Raw genomic sequence first — 19,519 nt, 5'->3', positions numbered from 1 at the left:
TGATTACCTTATTTTTTCTTATCAAATTGTCCAGCCCCTGGTCCCCCTACTTTTATGGAGAGATTTCCGCCCTTGGGAATATAGAACACAATATAAATAATGGAATATAATATGATAAAACAAAATGGGATTGGCAATGTAATAGAACATAATAGAAAGGAGAAGAAAAGGAAATAATATCATGAAGTAGAAGAAAAGAAGAGAAATAATGGAGTATAAACACAGAAAAGAAAAATATACAAGATAGAATGGAGTAATCTTTTGAATGGGATAATCGATTTTCGCACCAAGAAACTCTGGTTCTTCCTGTCAACCAAACTTCTAATTGTCATGCGTTTCTGCCCCCACCCCCTCCCTCTCTTGGGCCCGTTTCAGAAAGATCCATGGATTCCTCGATTTCGATTGGCTGCTGAGCCATGTTACCATAGTAGTTGCCAAAGTGGCAAAGCCATCATGGTTTATGAAATGGACCCCTGGGCCCCATTGCATATGAATTACTATCATGGTAACTTCGCCATCCAATGGTATCTTTTATGGAATCCTTGATTTTGATTGGCTGTTGGACCATGTTACCTTAGTAGTTACAATTGGAAGGCATACTTAACATGTATGCAACGGGGCACAGGTCTGTTCTCTTACTCATCCTTTTTTTTTATCATATCGTGTTTTAAATCCATCTACCATTTCTCACTTTCCCCATTGTTTTCATTCATTCCCTTTACATCAACCCCACCCTTTATTTCTTTCCACGTTTACTCTTCCTCTTAATCATGCACTCCTTTTGATCAAAATATTTTTTCTTTTTCTTCTGTTCATTCACTCATCATGATCACCATTCATTTTTTTAAATATCCAGTTTCTATCCATCCACTTCCCTTTCCCCATTTCCATAAACTTTTTCAAAAGGGGCAATTCCACCTGAACAAAGAGTTAATTTGAATAATTGGAAACAAAATGAGAAAACTCAACATAGAAATTTTCATTAAATGTAAAATAAGAAAGTTGTGACATTTAAAAGTGTTGCTCAATTTCAGTTATATGCACATCCTGGTCGGTATGCAAATGAAGGAGCTTTCTGTTGGTCAAATCAGCAAATAATGAAATATTGTATAATACCATAAAATACAAAATATATAGTGAATGGATGACATCCATTCTCTCATTTGCATATTCATGTGTCGAGTATAAAACAGTTTTGTGAAGAAAAAAAAAACAAACTAAAGTGCCAAAAATATCTAAAATAACTTTTACATCTGATTTTGATGAAAGTTTCAGTGTTGTTTGATTTTCTCTTACTATTCAAATCAAGGATGGGTGGACTATCCCTTGCTCAGCAAATGATCATAGGATCTGATTTTCAACGATTGATTTACATTATGAATAATCATTTGAAAATATCTGTATGACCAGTATGACCAATCACTAAACCTCATTTTATGGAACATAAATATTGATGTTCATTATACATTGTATATGCATATTCATGCAGGTAAAGGTAACAGAAATCGGTTGAAATTTAGTGATAAAATGAATATGACTAATTTTCAATGTTTTCCTTCAATGAAGTAAATGTACTTGCATTTCTTTGGTCGTAAAAAAAAATAATTTCAAGAGGATGGGGGAGGAAAATATTGCAAGTGTTTAAAATTCTGAAGCAATTTTCAAAATTCTTTCATTCAAAAAGAAAATTGTAAGGACTTAGCAACTTCAACTTCTGATATTGTACACCTTTACTAATATACCTGGTATTGCACAGCGTTCTAGCAGGGTGCTACATAACTTTTTAGAAGCACTTGCCCAGTCAGGAACCATTGACCTTTTTCTATCTTCTCATGAACTGATCTACCTTGTTATTGCCATGACCACAATCCACACAACTATACCCCACTCATAACACTAACTATAAAATCAAACAGCAAGAAACAAAGCAACAGAGTGGGATTGGTTGCACTAATGAATGTCATTTATTCATAACAGCCATACAGTGAGTGACATGATGGTAAACGTCTCCACAGAATAACCAGTCCTAGTGTCTAGTGGGGGAAGGAAGAGGGCGCTGTTGTCTCATGTACGCCTGTTCTTGGTAGGGCGCTTCTTCTGGACCGATGTGATTGGTCTCTGACTCCTGATGATGGCACTCGCTCTCCTTAGGGCGGCCATCTTAAGATCCTTGCGGTATCCCTTCTTCAGAGTGCGACGGATAGCAGTGAGGGTACGGCGGGAGTCCTTCTTCATCTCAACACGGTTGAAGGTCTTGACGGGCTTGTTCATTGCTAGGATGGGGAAAGGTTGCAGGTATAAATTAAAAGCGAAATCAAAATGGAAAGAAAGAATTCATAGAATAGAGGCAGACTGATGAAAGTTTAGATTAAGTAAAAGTAGTCAAACAAAAAATGAATTAAACTTTTCTGTTATGAGTACATACAAAAAATGTGTTTTCTATGTTATATTACAATAATTTCTCTAGTCTGAAGTTAAAGATGCTAATTGAAAAGTCTAAGTGATGTAATTTCTTTTAATCAGTCTGAAATTCCTTGTCTGATTTAAAAAATTCACTACTCTGTTTCACTACACTAATTTTCTCCTATAAATTAAATTTTATGAGGGGCCATTAACACAAAGCTTAGCAACGATCTTTAAACATTTTTTGCAATTGATTGCATTAAAAAGATCAACTGGGAAAGGAAGGTAATTTATTGCATTAAAAAAATTGAGTATGCTCTAGGTTCTAGAATCACAACAAGTGGAATGCCTCTGGCCGTCTCACCTGCATCACGCGATTCAATATAGCAGCAGTGCTGATTTTGAAAACTACTATAACTCGCACAAGATGTTCAGTGATACTTGGTTACTCTTATTTCCACGTTTTATGAACTAGACCAATACACTTATAGAGATATGATGGCAATTCAACAAATACCCCCAACGTGGCCAAAGTTCTTTGACCTTACATGACCTTTGACCTTGATCATGTGACCTGAAACTCGCAGAGGATGTTCAGTGATACTTGATTACTATTATGTCCAAGTTTTATGAACTAGACCAACACACTTTCAAATTTATGGCTGTAATTCAACAAATACCCCAATTTGGCCAAAGTTCATTGACCCTAAATGACCTTTGACCTTGATCATGTGACCTGAAACTTGCACAGGATGTTCAGTAATACTTGATTACTATTATGTCCAAGTTTCATGAATCAGATCCATAAACTTTCAAAGTTATGATGGTAATTCAACAGATACCCCCAATTCGGCCAAAGTTCATTGACCCTAAATGACCTTTGACCTTGGTCATGTGACGTGAAACTCATGCAGGATGTTCAGTGATACTTGATTAACCTTATGTATAAGTTTCATGAACTAGGTCCATATATTTTCTAAGTTATGATGACATTTCAAAAACTTAACCTTAGGTTAAGATTTTGATGTTGATTCCCCCAACATGGTCTAAGTTCATTGACCCTAAATGACCTTTGACCTTGGTCATGTGACATGAAACTCAGGCAGGATGTTCAGTAATACTTGATTAACCTTATGGCCAAGTTTCATGAACTAGGTCCATATACTTTCTAAGTTATGCTGTCATTTCAAAAACTTAACCTCAGGTTAAGATTTGGTGTTGACGCCGCCGTCGCCGCCGCCGCCGCCGTCGCCGTCGGAAAAGCGGCGCCTATAGTCTCACTCTGCTATGCAGGTGAGACAAAAATCACAAAAATAAGAATTGTTTCAATTCTGCTTGGGAACATACTTTATTTCTTTCCTGCATGTATATTATTTATAAAGGTGCAATTTAAAAGGGTACTTCATGCTAAAGGGTGAAATCCATCACTGAGATTTTCAATTAATTTTCTGGTTATTACGTGAAAAGATGTCATAAAAAGTGAATGTGAAAGCAATTGCTCTCCAAATATTGAACAAAATGAAAATAGCAGAATGTTCAGGCCAATCATTTGCACGTTATTGATGTTAAGTTTTGTCCCATTAATGTATTTATGCATGCAGTTAATAATGATTAATGCAGGATCTGATCAATGTTAGATCATTTTGGGCCATTCCAAATAGCACAGAATACATCGCTTGTAGGCACACTGCAATCACCACTTCCAAATCATATTCAGAGTTTCTTCCACAATTCAAGCTCAATATTCATGGAAATTATTTTTGGTAGGATGTTGTCTACTATGGACATCTGTGTGCCGTTTCATAAAGACTTGTTAAAAGCTTGCTAACAGCCAATCAAAGTGAATGATTTCAGTAGCTTTAAACTGTTATTGCAAGTTTGTTATTATAACAAGTTTTATGAAATGGCCCTTGAAAATAAACACCTATATCATAAACCTGCAGATTTCATCTCTTACTTCATAAATATACTCCAATATTTAATCCTGGTTAAAATAAAATTTAAAAAAAATAAAATAAATTGACTTACTTCCTTTGGTCTTCTTGGTGACCAGAACAACACCTTTGCCATCAGCAGCAGCCTCGACTCCTACGGCCTTCGGAAAAAATGAATGAAAATTTTCAGTACGATTGCTCAGAACTACAAAATATCTTGACTCAACTCAATACACGTCTACGATCTCTTAAAGGACAAGTCCACCCCAACAAAAACTTGATTCGAATGAAAAGAGAAAAATTCAACAAGCATAACACTGAAAATTTCATCAAAATCGGATGTAAAATAAGAAAGTTATGACATTTTAAAGTTTCGCTTCATTTCACAAAAGAGTTATATGCACATCCCGGTCGGTATGCAAATGAGGGAACTGATGACATCACTCACTCACTATTTCTTTTGTATTTTATTATACAAATTCTGAAATATTTTGATTTTCTCGTCATTGTCATGTGAAATGAAGTTTCATTCCTCCCTGAATACGTGGAATTCCATTATTTTAACTTTTTGTGGCTCAGGCAAGGAGGTCCTAATCGTCAAATTCGTAAAAATTGAAATATTGTATAATTCAAACAATAAAAAACAAAAGAAATAGTGAGTGAGTGACATCATCGACTCTCTAATTTGGATGTAACTGGCTCGTTCATATAACTATTTTGTTAAAAATGAGCGAAACTTTGAAATGTCATAACTTTCTTATTTTACATCCGATTTTGATGAAATTTTCAGCATTGTGCTTGTCTGATTTTTCTCTATTGATTCATATCAACATTTTGTTGGGGTGGACTTGACCTTTAACATTCTATATACATTTGATTTCATTTTATGTGATTAGATAGGGTATGAATAAAGAATCACATGGCAACTTGAAAGCTGAAACAAGTTTGTTGCAGAAATAGCAGAACAAATAATAAAAAATATTGGTGAAGGTTTGAGGAAAATCCATTAAAGATTTAGAAAGTTATTAGAATTGTTTTACCATTCGCTACGTAGGAAAGCTGCCTACATATGACGTCACAAATTAAATGATTATAATTCTAATAACTTTTTTATTCTTTGATGGATTTTTCTCAAACCTCCACCAATATCTTCTATTATTTTTTCTGCTATTTTTTAAATAAACCTTTTTGTCAGGTGAACTTCCCCTGTAAGTCGAATATCTTGACTCTGCTCAACTTGCATTTCCTGATCTATGTGCTCTAAACATGTATTCAGTTGATTTTGATTTCATTTGATGTGATTTGATAGGGTAACAACACACAAGCATAAGAGCTGAATTAAGTGGGGTTTTATGAAATCCTGTGGCTACCCCTGCTCTGAACTACTGCTGACCGCATGGTGTAATGCTCACCTTCCTATGGATGAGTCCATTGTACTTGAATGAATTCCTGTTCTTCAAGTTGTTTGGCTCCTGATAAAAACACAACAAAAGGACAAATCCAGGTAAAATATAGAAATGGAACATAATTGTGAATATCCATCATAATTCTTACCTGCACTTCACCATTTTCGTTGTAAATAGAAACAAAAAACAGTTATCTGCCTCACCCCCTAACGTTACAATCCCAGTTTAGCTTGGAAAAATTTAAGAGTATAAAGGGATTACCCTCTTCAAAGTCAGTCTGCTGGCACGGACCCTGATTGAAACTTTGAATAGCAAGCGGGTCTCCACGCAAAGACTAGCACATACAAAACTTCAAGGCCTACAGTACATAAGGCATTAGTAGGCTGCACATTCAGACCCTTAACACAAGTAAAGTTTTGCACTGCAGACTATTTCAAAGCTGGAATGACTTTAAGAAATATCATAAAATTATTACATTGAATTCAAATGCAAGGGATGACAGTCAAATCAAATTATGAAATGTTATAAGAGAGAAGAAATACAAAGCATTGTCCGTACTAGGATCATAAAAAGAAAGTTAGGTCACCAAAGGGCATATTTTTATTCAGGAAACCATTCACCAAGTAGGTGCACACACTTTTTTGTTACATGCATGTATAAAGCGAGTGAATGAACAGTCACATGTTTCACAAAATGCCCACTAAAGAAGGTTTGAATGTGGATGCAAATCAGATTCATCTGCCATAAATTTTGATAAACTTTTGCTGCACAAAAAGAAATTAGAGATCGAAAAAAGAGACTGAAAAATAACTCCCAAACCTATCTTCTTCTTCCTCTGATAGGTGGCAGAGACCAACAGCAATCAGCTGTACATAATGGATAACAGGTAAAATCACAAATATTCAAATCTAGTAAATATTATGAAAAGACAAACTTACTGTGCTCATGGTGACACCGCCCTCATGCTTCAAGAAGCAGGAGTTGTTACGGATGATAAGCCACTGAAGATCAGCTGATGCCATTTTGTCCTGTGAAAATAACAGAAAAAATGTTAATTCCTGAGGCTACCCTAGCCTACACTTTTCTCTAAAATCTACACTCAAAACATAACTGGATAAAATTAGTGATAAAAATTTGCATACTGAATACATTGCGCATGTAATTGAACTTGTGCTAGTTCAGCCAGAATTCACAAAACAAGATATCAAGAGTGAGTTTGAGTGATAAGGCCGACATTTAGGCAAAAGGGGTTGATTCCAAAGTGAGATGTGGATGGAATTCATACTTTTATTTGATTTTGATTTACGTTTGTTCTATCAAAATTGAACTATGATGAATATAAACAAGAATTGACATTTAGCCTTTTTTTAGGCACTCAGCCTTCATATCAACAAGGCCATGTCCCCTAACTGTACAAGACTGCCTCCTCAAGATTTGGGGCTTGCTATGAAATTTTTACACAATATTTTGTGGTGGGTTAATGATTCATTAGGAAAGACAAAGATTAGGTATTTCTACTTAGAATGTGACCTTGGACAGAGTTAAACCAATTAAATTGAAATATAAAAAGTGGCAGTTCACTGAATTCGTAGTGTATTGTGAGGGAGAAGTAAGCAAGTGAAGTGCCTGTTATAAAAATGTTGAAAAAGTTGAGTTTCAGATATTTTGTGCAAAAGCCCAAAATTGCAGGCTTCCTCATAAAGAATCACAAAATGGATTTTAAACTAAACAAGGACACAAAGTAACATGTGACACTATTTGACTTTCTTTTCTTTAACATCCCAATACATGACCTCCATTTCTTGTAAACTAATATTTTTGCTCTAATTTTTGTAATAACGAAACTATTCCAATCATTAGACACATGGCCTATACTGGCGGATCAAGGGGATGGGAACTTAATGACTGTGAAGAATGTTTTTGTTTGTCAATTTTTTTTCTAATCTTTTTATGAATTCTTGTTTAAAACTAACGAGGAGAGCGTAGAAATGTCGGAAATGAAGTTATATCCTATGTACATGATTTATGGCTAGATGTTTTAGAAGGAAAGTAGAAATCTCGGGGGCGAAAGTTTCAGGGTTTTTTGCGGTACACGCAGATGAATAGGAAGGACTCCCTGGCTTCATTTATTTTAGAGTAAGCCTACGTTAGTAAATGATTTTTACTCTCAAGAAGCCGACTGGCTAGAATCCTAGATGACACAAAGTCAACACTGCACTTGACAGGATCAGGAGGGATAATGCTAGACAGGAATAACCGTCGTTTCTGGGGATTTATTCAACAATTTCTGACATTTTACTGTAATCCCCATTTACCGACGGTAGGGTGTACGTGTGGGCTCGCATGTGTTCTCATTCCCTCCCTTTTGTCAATTCACAGTCCAAAGTTTGATGTAATTTTACACATCGAATTTACAATCTAAGGATGTATAAACAACAAACTTTTAAAACTTTATATCTCAATGTTTAAATACTTTAAACGATATAGATGAAAAAGGCATGAAAAATATACTTTACCGATGTTTAATTGGGTTGAACACGATAAAAATGGTCAAAATGGCAGCCAAACTATAAAATATTTACAAACGAACGTCAACAATCACGAATGTGATATCGATATTGCTTTCGATATTATACGATCTGCTCCATATGCGAACGAAACCGAAGATAAACGATACTAGTTATACTAGTACTAGTACAAGTTATAATCGCGATATATCGATTCGAGACATTAAGTTAATAGCGATAATGACGTCATTCAAGATGGCAACTTGCAAGAAAAACCGTCAGGTCAGGTGAAAATGTCTTAGATGACAGATTTCTCAATCATCCAGAGGATTTTTTTCAATAACTCCGGCCCAAGGTATGCAATTACTTAAGTTATTTATATTTACCTGATAATGGAAACCATGAAACTTTCAATTTTGCTTAAAAAACAGTTTTAAATCGCGATCTATAAAACGCTAGTTCACTATACGTTGGCTGTAGGTACGGGGCCCCATCCCCTTCAGTCTATGTATGGTGAGTGGAGCCAACGTAGTTCAGCGGAACAACCAAAATACAGAGACTGAAGCTTTTGGTCTAGGATAATGCATGCTGCACTGCACTGCCACCATTGACAATTTGTAGTTTATTGTACACAGCACAGTAAGAAAGGACAGCAGAAAATTAGTTACACAAATCATTCATCATATTCATACCACCATGTTCAATTGAGAACGTACTAAAACTACCGACCTCAGCTCAGTCGCACAAACGCAGTGCACAATGTCATTGCCTGCAGCTCAGTCACACACAAATGTACAATGTACAGACAGTGTCACTGCGCTGCCAATGTACCGGTATACCGACAGCATACGCGGCACAGCAGCACACATACTCGGCACAAAACCATGGTATATTTTGGACATTATCTGACCATTAATCCGCAAACTACAGGCCTCTTTACATTTTGTGATTGATACAATCATGGAATTTTATAGTAAACAATACTGCTACAACGGAAAATCCCGATTAATAGAATATTTTTAAAGAGGTTAGACACATGTACCTTACTTCTGTACGTGGGACTGGGGAAAGAGAACCAGGGAGAGGCGCGTGGATACAAATGTGATGCTGTATTTACAGATTCAACTTTGAGTAGGATTGAATAAAATTTGGAAACAAGTAAAAAATTTGATTTATCATGTCTTATTATTTATGATTTTTCTTATCTCATGAAATGATGTGCAGATAAAATAATATAGAAATACATAACGGATTATATTATGTCAATTTACACGCGGATGTACAATCATCCCCTGCCCTATGTCCCTGCCCCCCCCCCCCTCCCCTCTTCAACATCAGATGGCGCTAGATCAGAATCTTTTCAGAGCAATTAAGCTTCTCTCTTTATGGGGCGGGGGTGCAACTCTTCGTCAGTTGTTCGTTTAATGACGGTGATAGCCTAAAATATCAGTTATGATGCTTGAAAATTTCACACATCATAATTAATTTTGATGAAATGCCTGAGCGGATTCAAGTTTTGAGAGACTTAATAATGCATTTTTTTTTCGAAAGAAAGGGACAGAGTCTGGAAATCAATGGCCATTTATTTTAAACCTAACTGCATCCAGAAGCATTCACTCTTCAGCTATAAGATCAATATAAATGTATTAGAAATCTGTCACATTAAAATGTGAAGCGTCATGTGGACCATGTTTTATAGTTAGGGAAATACCCTAAACGTGCGCAAACGCGCAAAGCACATTGGCATTGATGACGTAACAATCGACAAGCGCTTCAGTCGTACTCGTGGGAAGTGATCGATGTATTGTAAACAGAACGTGTAGTAGCTAGTAGATTGATAAATAATAAGACTGTCATCATCATCATCATCATCATATAAACCTGGCATGCAAAAAGAAGAAAAGAACTGCAATATCGGATATGATTAAAAGGATCATTTTAGAATTATTTCAAAACAAAACCGGGTGATTAAGAAAAAAATATGGAAAAGCAATCGGGCAAGAGAGAACATTTTTCCCGGTTTTTAAAGCGAAAGAAAACACAAAAAGGGCAAAGAGGTAAGATATGTAATATACCCAGTTGTTGTGTGTCCGGACAGGTTGTGTGTCCGGACGATCAATTTTAGAAAGTCATTTGGAACAATTTACAGGGGAAGTTTTATCAATTTTTAGTACAAAATGTCAGGAAATATTATAAAGAACCAAATAGAAGATGATTACAACTATTGATTTCGTATTTTTAGTGTAATCCAAAGACAAAAAAGAAGGCTTCAAAAATATAAAGTGTCCGGACACCCGACCCCCCATCCTACGTTTATTCCCGAAAGGATCTAAGTCCATTAATATGAAAATTTAGCTGTGATAAGACTTTGATTTATCTGTATTTGAATAAATATATCAATTCAAATGGTGAAAGAAAATGTAACATCCAATTTTAGTTTCAATGCCGTTCTCTCCGAAGTTAATTGGATGATATTATTCACCGATGCCTACAAAAACTCTGCATACTTTAATTTCAAACAAACAAAAACTTGGTTTCAGAAATTGCCAATTACAGTCGACTTATAGATGCTCACAAATAGTGATTCGATGTGTTTTGCATTGATTTAAATCTTGTTTCATCACTATCCAAACTGAGTTTTGAAGTATAGTACCATTTGATTATTTTCGGCCAACTTTTAAAAAATCTGATCTTTGTCAATATTGACAAGATTTGTTTGTCTGTTTATTATCTTTGTAAATAGATCGACGAAATTTGGGGATCCGCTTTATTTACAAAGATCTTAAACTTGTCTTTTTATAAGATGCACTACTTTAGTTGTTACAATTGTAATCAATTTCTTAGGGCCTACATGACAGGGGCCGCGGAATGGTTTTCAAAGTGAGGGGGGGGGCTGACCATGCAAAAAATCACAATCATATGATAATTTTTACGTTTTTGTTTACGGTTTTGGAAAAAAGTGGGGGGCTGAAGCACCCCAGCCCCCCCCCCCCCCCCCCGCTTCCACGGCCCCTTCATGATGTATATATATTTTCATTGTCATGATGATCATGATCCATGAATCGTTTCTGTTTTGTGTTTGGACTAGAACCATGAGAACTTGTGACATTGGATTCTTACTGTTTTCTTCCATGTGGCGAAGCCAGCAAGTCTCTTTAGTATTTCAGTTTGCTATGAGCATGATGGATGCATAATAATTATGTTCACTCCTTTTCTATTTTAGTTTATGGGTGATAGTCCTGATCTTCGTATAGATGCAATGCAGGCTCTACAGACCACTATGGTCATGTTCTTGAAAGGACAGTTGGTTGCATGTTTTCTATCAATACTGCTGGCGTTACCAGGCTTTTAAACTGCACGGACTCTTCTTTGTCAATGCCTCCCTCTCAGTTATCAGGCGCGGATCAAGAATAATGCTATTCCTCCTGCAATTGATGCTGTTGTTGTTGTTGAGTAATTTCATTTAGCAGTTTTCAATTATTTTTTTCTGTCCAGATGGGATCCGAAATGCAGGGAAAGTCTTTCATGTAATACTACACGATTGAATTGATGTTACTTCTGCGTTTCCGTGACAAGATGCTATTTAGTGTTATTGAAAGCCCTTTTCAAAGACAGACTACACTTAGCATGTGAATCGCATCACCATGCAATTGAATCAAAGAGATATTGATACAAAACGAAAGTTCACGCATTCGTAAGCCATTGAAATTATATTTATGAAGGAGATGGGGGATCGGGAACATACAGGTGTAATAAAAAAAAAGATATAACATAGCACATAGCACGCGCAAGTTGGCACTGATGAGGGAAAAAGAGGGGGAAAAATAATGTAGGGGACTACTATTATAGTACGCGTGTCCTTAAAACATATTGGCCCTTTGGTGGTGTCCCTTCTTAAGCTGTCTCTGAAATAATATGGTGATATCAACGGTGATATCGATGACAATTTAATAGAAAAGAAATATTAACCCCGTCCCGAAAAAAAAATATTTCAAACTTTGGAAGCCCCTGTCAACCCCATTCCCTCAATATAGCCCCACCCCAACCCACCCCCAAATATATATATATATATATATATAAGAGAAACAAGGTTGAAACTTTCATGCTTTAATCCAACAAAATTTACTGAAGTCCACAAATTTTCGACGAGTACATATTGTCTTTATCATAAGTGAATGACAAAAGCGTTATAGTATATATAAGCGTTATAGTATGTATGTATATATACATATTTATAAGCACGTTAATGCGGATTCTCAAGGTATGCGTTAGGTAGACAAAACTAGATTGTAAAAAGATCTTCTTCTTTTTTTATAAAATTGCATAAAGGCCTATAAGCGTTATTTGCCCGGTTTTTTAAATGTCTTTCAAATTAAGGTTTTCCCCATTATCAGTCAAATTATCAAATCAGTTTTTTATTTATAAAGAAGTGACACAATAAATTACCTACCTACGCTTTCGACTTCCAAGATTCTAATTTCTTTTTAAGTTTCGAGTCAGTTTGTTTGCATCATCTTTTGTGATAGTTTCACTTTTTGGTTTTATTTTCCAAAGTAAGGACGAGCTTCGAAAATGCAATGACTACATCTTTTCAATAAAATCAAATGGTTTATTTGGCATATTGGAAACTCGCAAATTATGGCTGATTGTAAAAAAAAAATTGTGTCACAACATGATGATAAAAAGGGCATCGGTCCTATCATGCTTAAACAGGGGTCGCACTACTTTGGGACATGGGGTGCCCACCCATTCTTCAATTAGTGAAAAAGAGAGCAGAAAGGGGAGGAAAAGGGGAAGTAAGGCGAGAAAGAAGAGAGAAGAGTATACAAAGAGGCGTCTGGGTTGTTAAAGGTCAAGTCCACTCCAGGAAAATGCTGACTTGAATACATAGAGAAAAATCAAACTAGCATAGTGCTGAAAATTTCCTCAAAATCGGATGTAAAATAAGAAAGTTATGACATTTTAAAGTTTCGCTTATTTTTCACAAAACAGTGATATGCACAACTAGGTGAGTCAGTCGATGATGTCCATCACTCACTATTTCTTTTTTTTATTGTTTGAATTATACAATATTTCATTTTTATATAGATTTGACAGTTAGGATCAACTTGACTGAACCATATGGTATTAAACAATGCTAATTCCACATGTTCAGGGAGGAATTAATCGTTGTATCACTTGACAATGAGGAGAAAAATTAGAATATTTCATATAACAAAATACAAAAGAAATAGTGAGTGGATGACGTCATAGTCACCTCATTTGCATACCGACCAGGATGTGCATATAACTGTTTTGTAAAATTAAGCGAAACTTTAAAATGTCATAACTTTCTTATTTTACATCCGATTTAGATGAAATTTTCAGTGTTATGCTTGTTGGATTTTTCTCTTTTTATTCACATCAACTTTTTGTTGGGGTGGACTTGTCCTTTAACTATATATATACTTACCCCTGTTTTTCCATTGCAATATACCTTGACGCCACCCATGTGCCCATCCTCTATAGCCAAAAAGAGAAAGAATCCAGATAACAATTCTAGTCCCATTTAAGTGTTTCTGACGGCTAGGTCGTTTACGATGGAAGACGAGTGATAACAAAAAATCATGATAATGACTGACCATTTGATTTGAGGACATATCAAAATGGAAAATACTGCTCCCCTTCGATTCATTACAATTCATTAAAAACCAACATTCCCCCGTGGTAACACAAATTGACATTTTGACATAATCATTATTACATGTATATACAAATCAAATTCAGTGTAGAATTATTTCATAAATTCACAAACAAACAGAAGGCAAGTGAGTAAAAGAATAAGAAAATGAGTAAAATCATGCCCGACGAGATGATAAATAAAACATCCATCATCTTGTTTTACATTCTTTGATGATGATGATGATCCACAGCATTTAAATTGCGCCATATTTCTGCTAAAAAAACATTCATAAGCACAGGCTCATCCAATTAAGCTAATTATACACATCTGCTGAAATAATTGAGTTTTGAGAGACGGTTTGAACTGATGATATCGGCTTGACGATACATAATGGCCCTGTGGTATAACCCGGTCTGTGTTGACCTTTTCAATGAGTCTTATTTTCTCGTCCTAAAATATTTTAGTGCACATCACACAACGCAACTTGACGTAGTGCGGTGCCATGCCAACCCCATGGTAAACAAAAAATTGACCCGTTTCCTAGGCCCGTTTCAACGGCAGAAATACGATACTCTTGAAATTGGAGGAATTTCGTCAGAGTTATCGCTTGGAGAGGTTGCTGTCCATTATTAAATATGTGATATTCAAGAGCAACCTCCTATATACAAGTAAAAGCAAAGTCTCAGTCGGGGGCGAAGTGGGGGCCGGGGGCAACATTTTTCTACTGGATTTTTTTTGTCCCCAAAGGCACAGTCTCTTAGAAAAAAAATCTGAACTAAAGAAAAGATTATACAATCATTTCAAGTGGGAGAGGTCACATATAATTATTATTTTGTCTCGGGGCACATTTCAGGGAAGGATTCAGCAATGTTCGGGTGGGGGCAAAGGGCACACCTACCCATTCTTTATTGTCATCTGTTTAATCTTTTTAATGCGAATTGCTTTAATGGTGGATTTGGTGATGACATTTGATTTTTTTTTAATCATTTTTATTTTTCTGAATTTGTTACGTACTCCACTCGCCACCCCCTCCTGGTCGATCCTGGATCGACCCATGGCATGCCCCCCCCCCCCGATGATGCTCAAAATTCATACAACGAAACATGTCAAATCAGGAAATGACTAACTGGTTTTATTATCGATTGATTGCAAAGTGCAATTCAATCCCTCCATACAAAATATAAGCATCGATAATTGATGCGAAACAATAAGCATGTGCAATCACTTATTGGCAAAATTATGGCTTGGAGCATGGATCTATTACTTCATAGGTCCATGCTTGGAGCAAGTTCCCTGATGATAGAGACCATAATGTCGACCTACGGTCAAATATGATTAAAGTAATTAAAGAACGCAATTAAGGTTAACGGGTTTTATTATTTAAACGTTGACAAAGAAAACATTCGAAAAAAATTTCACACTGATTCTCAACATGAAAGGAAATGAGACTCAAGGGAGTTTCCCATTCAGCAAGATGGGGGTTTCCCCATTTCTCACCGTGTACATTTCAGACGAAGGTTGTGATAACAAATTAGCACCCCGCCCCCCGCTCATTTGGAGTACTAGTAATCAATTAATCGTGACAAATGAGAACTGTATACCCTAGTTAAATGTCAAGTTTACAATGAAGGACATATATTTTCAGATTGTTAAAGTTTATTGAATTATCTCACAAAAGTAAATTTACATTTATGCTTGCACGAACAATTTCATTTAGAAATAAATGTAAATACATGTACGTCGAGACTGTATAGTGTCAGTCTGACGTATCAAATTTGTTCATTTCTTTTCTTTAAAATGTTAATTGAGAGGATGAAATAATATGATCTCCCGGGAATGATCTCCTGAATGATATTCTTGAACCATAGAGCTATTGCTCCATGCTTGAACTATCCGGACTCTTCTCCCCTTTCTCTCTTTCTCATTCTCACTAATAAAATACCAACACTATACCAATAGCAAACATCACCGCTGCGGTCCATCACGGATGAATGGGCCTTTTCATACATACGAAGTCGAGAGCCGCTAAGCTTTTTTTTATATTGCATGTGGCAAATGCAAAGTCTACACCACGTACTTTGCATGTGGAGTCTGTTTCTTTCTTGCTTTGCCTACCAACGAAAAACACATATGACATTGTGCTGTAAACCCTTCTGATTCGTAATTATCATGCGTAAACCAGATTAGACCGCGGTAGATCCTGTATGTTGGAGTAGAAATACAAGTTTGTCTCTTCGTTTCTCTCGCTGAGGGGATAAAACGTTCTACCAGATCTCTCGTCTGGAATAAATCCTTGTGTTTATCGTACGGAGCCGTAGCGGGCAATTTTCTGTCGGAGATTCGCTACCACACGGGAAGGTGAAGCGTCGGCTATCATTCTATCGCGAGATGCTGGTGGACTGGTAGAAATATACTGGTAACTGGTGTGCCCGTGAGGTCTGTCTTGTTTGTAACTTGGTCGCGGGACATTGTCAATCAACTTATCGCCATATGGAGGGTTAGAGCTTGATGAACTATTGCAAAGGAATACTTATTTTCGAGGAATGATCACTTTTCGAGTTATCGCTGCATGATTCGACGAATTTTTTAGTTTCTGTTCTTTCGCCTTCCGGTGTGTGACGGAGATTTTATCGCGCGGAGTTTGAAAAGGTTGAGAGTCTTCGTTGATCGTGGGTCAACTGTGGGTCCCCGGTCTCTAGCTAAGGATCCAGCGATGTTCTCTACAGATGATGCAAGCTGCTGTAGCAGGTTGTCATTTGGTTTGGAGGGTTATGCCAGCTCATCGTTGCCTCAACAACTCAACTTGATTACTACTTCCTCACCCGTCTATAGGAGCTCGGAGAGCTAGCCAGGCACTATGTACCGTGTGGAAATGAATCGAGCGGAAGTCAGTCATAGTCACTCTATCCGATGGGCCGTGATAGTTGCGGCAGACCTGCTACTCATTGCGTTGTGCAGTAAGAAACAAGCAATCCTGCCAGAAACTGCAGTTGACGTAGAGGAGTCGTACTCCCTAAGCCCAACAGTAGGAACACCGCATAACTTTCCCACTGCGGAACTTGTTGGCAAACTATTAGTGAATTCACAGCCGCAGAACGCTGTGATTGCGTTGGATCCAATCGGCTGGGATTATACTTTTCCACATCCCTGTGACACTATCAAACCACTTTTAATCTTGGAATATAATCAGAACGTATTGTGGATATATATTTTGCTACTGTGTTGTGTTTTATTTTGTGTGAAATTCTCAAGGAGCCGAGAGTGGGGGTCAACCACCCAGCCAACAAGATCAGGCAGCTCCACGCAGCAGGAGTCCCGTTCTCACCCCACCAAGAAATCTCTCCTTCGGGACCGACGAAACTTCCAACTTCCATCACCGAGCAGGGAATCACCATCATCATCGTCTTCGTCAGCCCCGCCACGACCACGATTACCATCACCAAGCAACAAGTGGGTCATCCAACCATTCATCAATCCCTGTCAACGACTGTCGGCCACTCGAGCGCAAGTCAACATCCCACAGCCTTCCGGGTGCCAACACCTCGTCTTCGACCTCGACAGGAGGTTACCCGACATCGCCCTCGAACTCAACCTCGACATCGGCAAGACGGAGTCGTTTATCTCCGACCACCCTCTCAGCTGTTCCTTCCCGGCCTCACTACCTCCACCTCCCAGACGCGCCCACCACCAGCCCCATGGGTTGTATATTATCCAAACGGAATAAGAACCACGGCCTCGAAGGCGATATCAAAGTCACTGACCTCCATGCCCGCATTGACCCCCAACCAACGACCCTCATTGAGACATCACCAACGGTGCTCAAGTACCAGACACCACACTTCAGGGCCTCAGCAAAGGTTCGATTCCCGCCCGTCAGCTCTTCAGATACGTGGGAGGTGGGATGGGTACAAGGTTGCAGCAACATGGATTTCTTTATCACCTATGGAGACCTTGGCATGTAAGTATGACAATACCATTAATACAATGGATGCCGTTTTATATCTTGGAAACGTGGATGCCGTTTTATATCACGGGCATTTCGGGTACGCTTTTACACCATTTTTTGCCACTTTTAACCATTCACATTTCAAACCTATTTGATATAAACGTCACGTTTTGTTGAATTGGCTTTCAAACTTGATTTTTCAACAATTTTGTTTACTGTTTATTAATTTAGTTCATTCATGCTTTGGTGGTGATTATTATAGGTTATTTTGCGGGCCTTTTTCTTTATTTTAATTTTTTACTGAATTCGAGTGCTACTTGCCTAGCAAGTTGTATAATATTATTCGTTGTTGTGTGGGATGTTACAGTAGTTTATATCTTATTCAGTTCATTATTTCTTGGAAGTTTCATTATTTCCCTGTAATAAAAAAAAACACGAAATTACGAGCCTTTTCTATATAATTTAATGAACGCATACAGACATGCATGTATACACATCCTGGAAAAATGAACATTTACTTTCTTGCATTCGTTTCCTCCCTGCTTTTCCTTGTACGCTGAGTGTCTCACTTATCAAATTTACTAGGTTTCCGGCATGACCTGACTAACTCCACTTCCTTTGTGTTGTAGTGTGGATGATTACGTCATCAATTGAATGATGCAGTTCTAAAACCAGAAATATTATTTGGTGCTTTCGTAAGTGTGTAAATAGAAATATGGGGAAAGAGTAGTTAATATAAGAAATGGGTCTGAATACTCAAGTATATTTGATATATATGGGATTTTCGAGTTTTATTCTTATTGTACGATTTTGCTTTCAATATCCCAATTTGTTAACACTTCGAAATTTGGCGCTTTGTTTGATACATTTTCTTTAAAATAAAAATGAACTCCGACCCACATCCTTTAAAAACTGACAGGATCGACAGACGTCAACCCGAATCATCGTAATAACTGGAGATGGATGATTAAGGATGCCCGGGAAACTCCAATAATATAAATAAATCCATGCTACAAAAAAAAAATAGGTAGAAACAAAATTTATAGAAAAAAAAAATTTCTTCGAAAATATCTCCTAGTTTCGAGGTGTTGCACAAAAAGCATCCGCTCTAGCTTGCAACTGAATCATGGGCCCGTACACCTATGGCTCTTGTAGTGTTCGCACGCATGAAAGGTGCAAAGTAAGTTTGTTGTAGCTGCCATGTGGTAAAAGGAAGATTGACATTGAAAGATAAATTTGATATAGATTTTGAGTTCAGAGTCTAGAATAGGTAGATAAAGGGCAATCGAAGTTCAGAGAGACGTTTTTTCGTCAAGATATATCAACGAGATAAAAAAAAATATTGAATGAAATAAAAAACGGTAACATAAACAGGCAAGCTGAAAATTATGAAAATAATGCTTGAAAATGAGCTTTAGTCCATTTCATTTATTTATTCCAAATTCTCATTAAAAACATACAGCATACAAATCAAACTTAAGAATACACTTTATACAAATAAAGATACAAAAATATAGAAATACATTTAACAAGAGAATAATTGAGAATATGAGGGAGCCAGCATAGGCCAACGGCCTTTCTAAGGCTGGGCTCCCGAGACTATAATATTATAATAATAATAATCATAGAAGAGAGAGAGAGAGATATATATATTGTATTGT

General features: G+C 36.9%; 1 protein-coding gene across 2 annotated transcripts; it reads right to left on the bottom strand.

The window, feature by feature from the left end:
• Positions 1-1,941: 1,941 nt before the first annotated feature.
• On the bottom strand, positions 1,942-9,333 carry LOC129277160 (large ribosomal subunit protein eL28-like). 2 transcript variants are annotated; one of them, XM_054913371.2, is made up of 5 exons: positions 9,293-9,333; positions 6,682-6,771; positions 5,750-5,809; positions 4,432-4,498; positions 1,942-2,273 (listed from the first exon to the last, which is right to left on the bottom strand). In XM_054913371.2, the coding sequence occupies exons 2-5, from the start codon at positions 6,763-6,765 to the stop codon at positions 2,065-2,067; spliced, it is 420 nt and encodes a 139-aa protein (XP_054769346.1). In that variant the 5' UTR covers positions 6,766-6,771; positions 9,293-9,333; the 3' UTR covers positions 1,942-2,064. The 2 variants fall into 2 exon arrangements, with proteins under 2 accessions (XP_054769346.1, XP_054769347.1); XM_054913372.2 differs by having other exon boundaries at positions 9,298-9,320.
• Between the last annotated feature and the right edge of the window lie 10,186 nt (positions 9,334-19,519).

Source organism: Lytechinus pictus, chromosome 15 (assembly GCF_037042905.1).
Source record: "Lytechinus pictus isolate F3 Inbred chromosome 15, Lp3.0, whole genome shotgun sequence".
Taxonomy (NCBI): Eukaryota; Metazoa; Echinodermata; class Echinoidea; order Temnopleuroida; family Toxopneustidae; genus Lytechinus; species Lytechinus pictus.
This window is presented reverse-complemented; position numbering and strand designations above follow the sequence as displayed.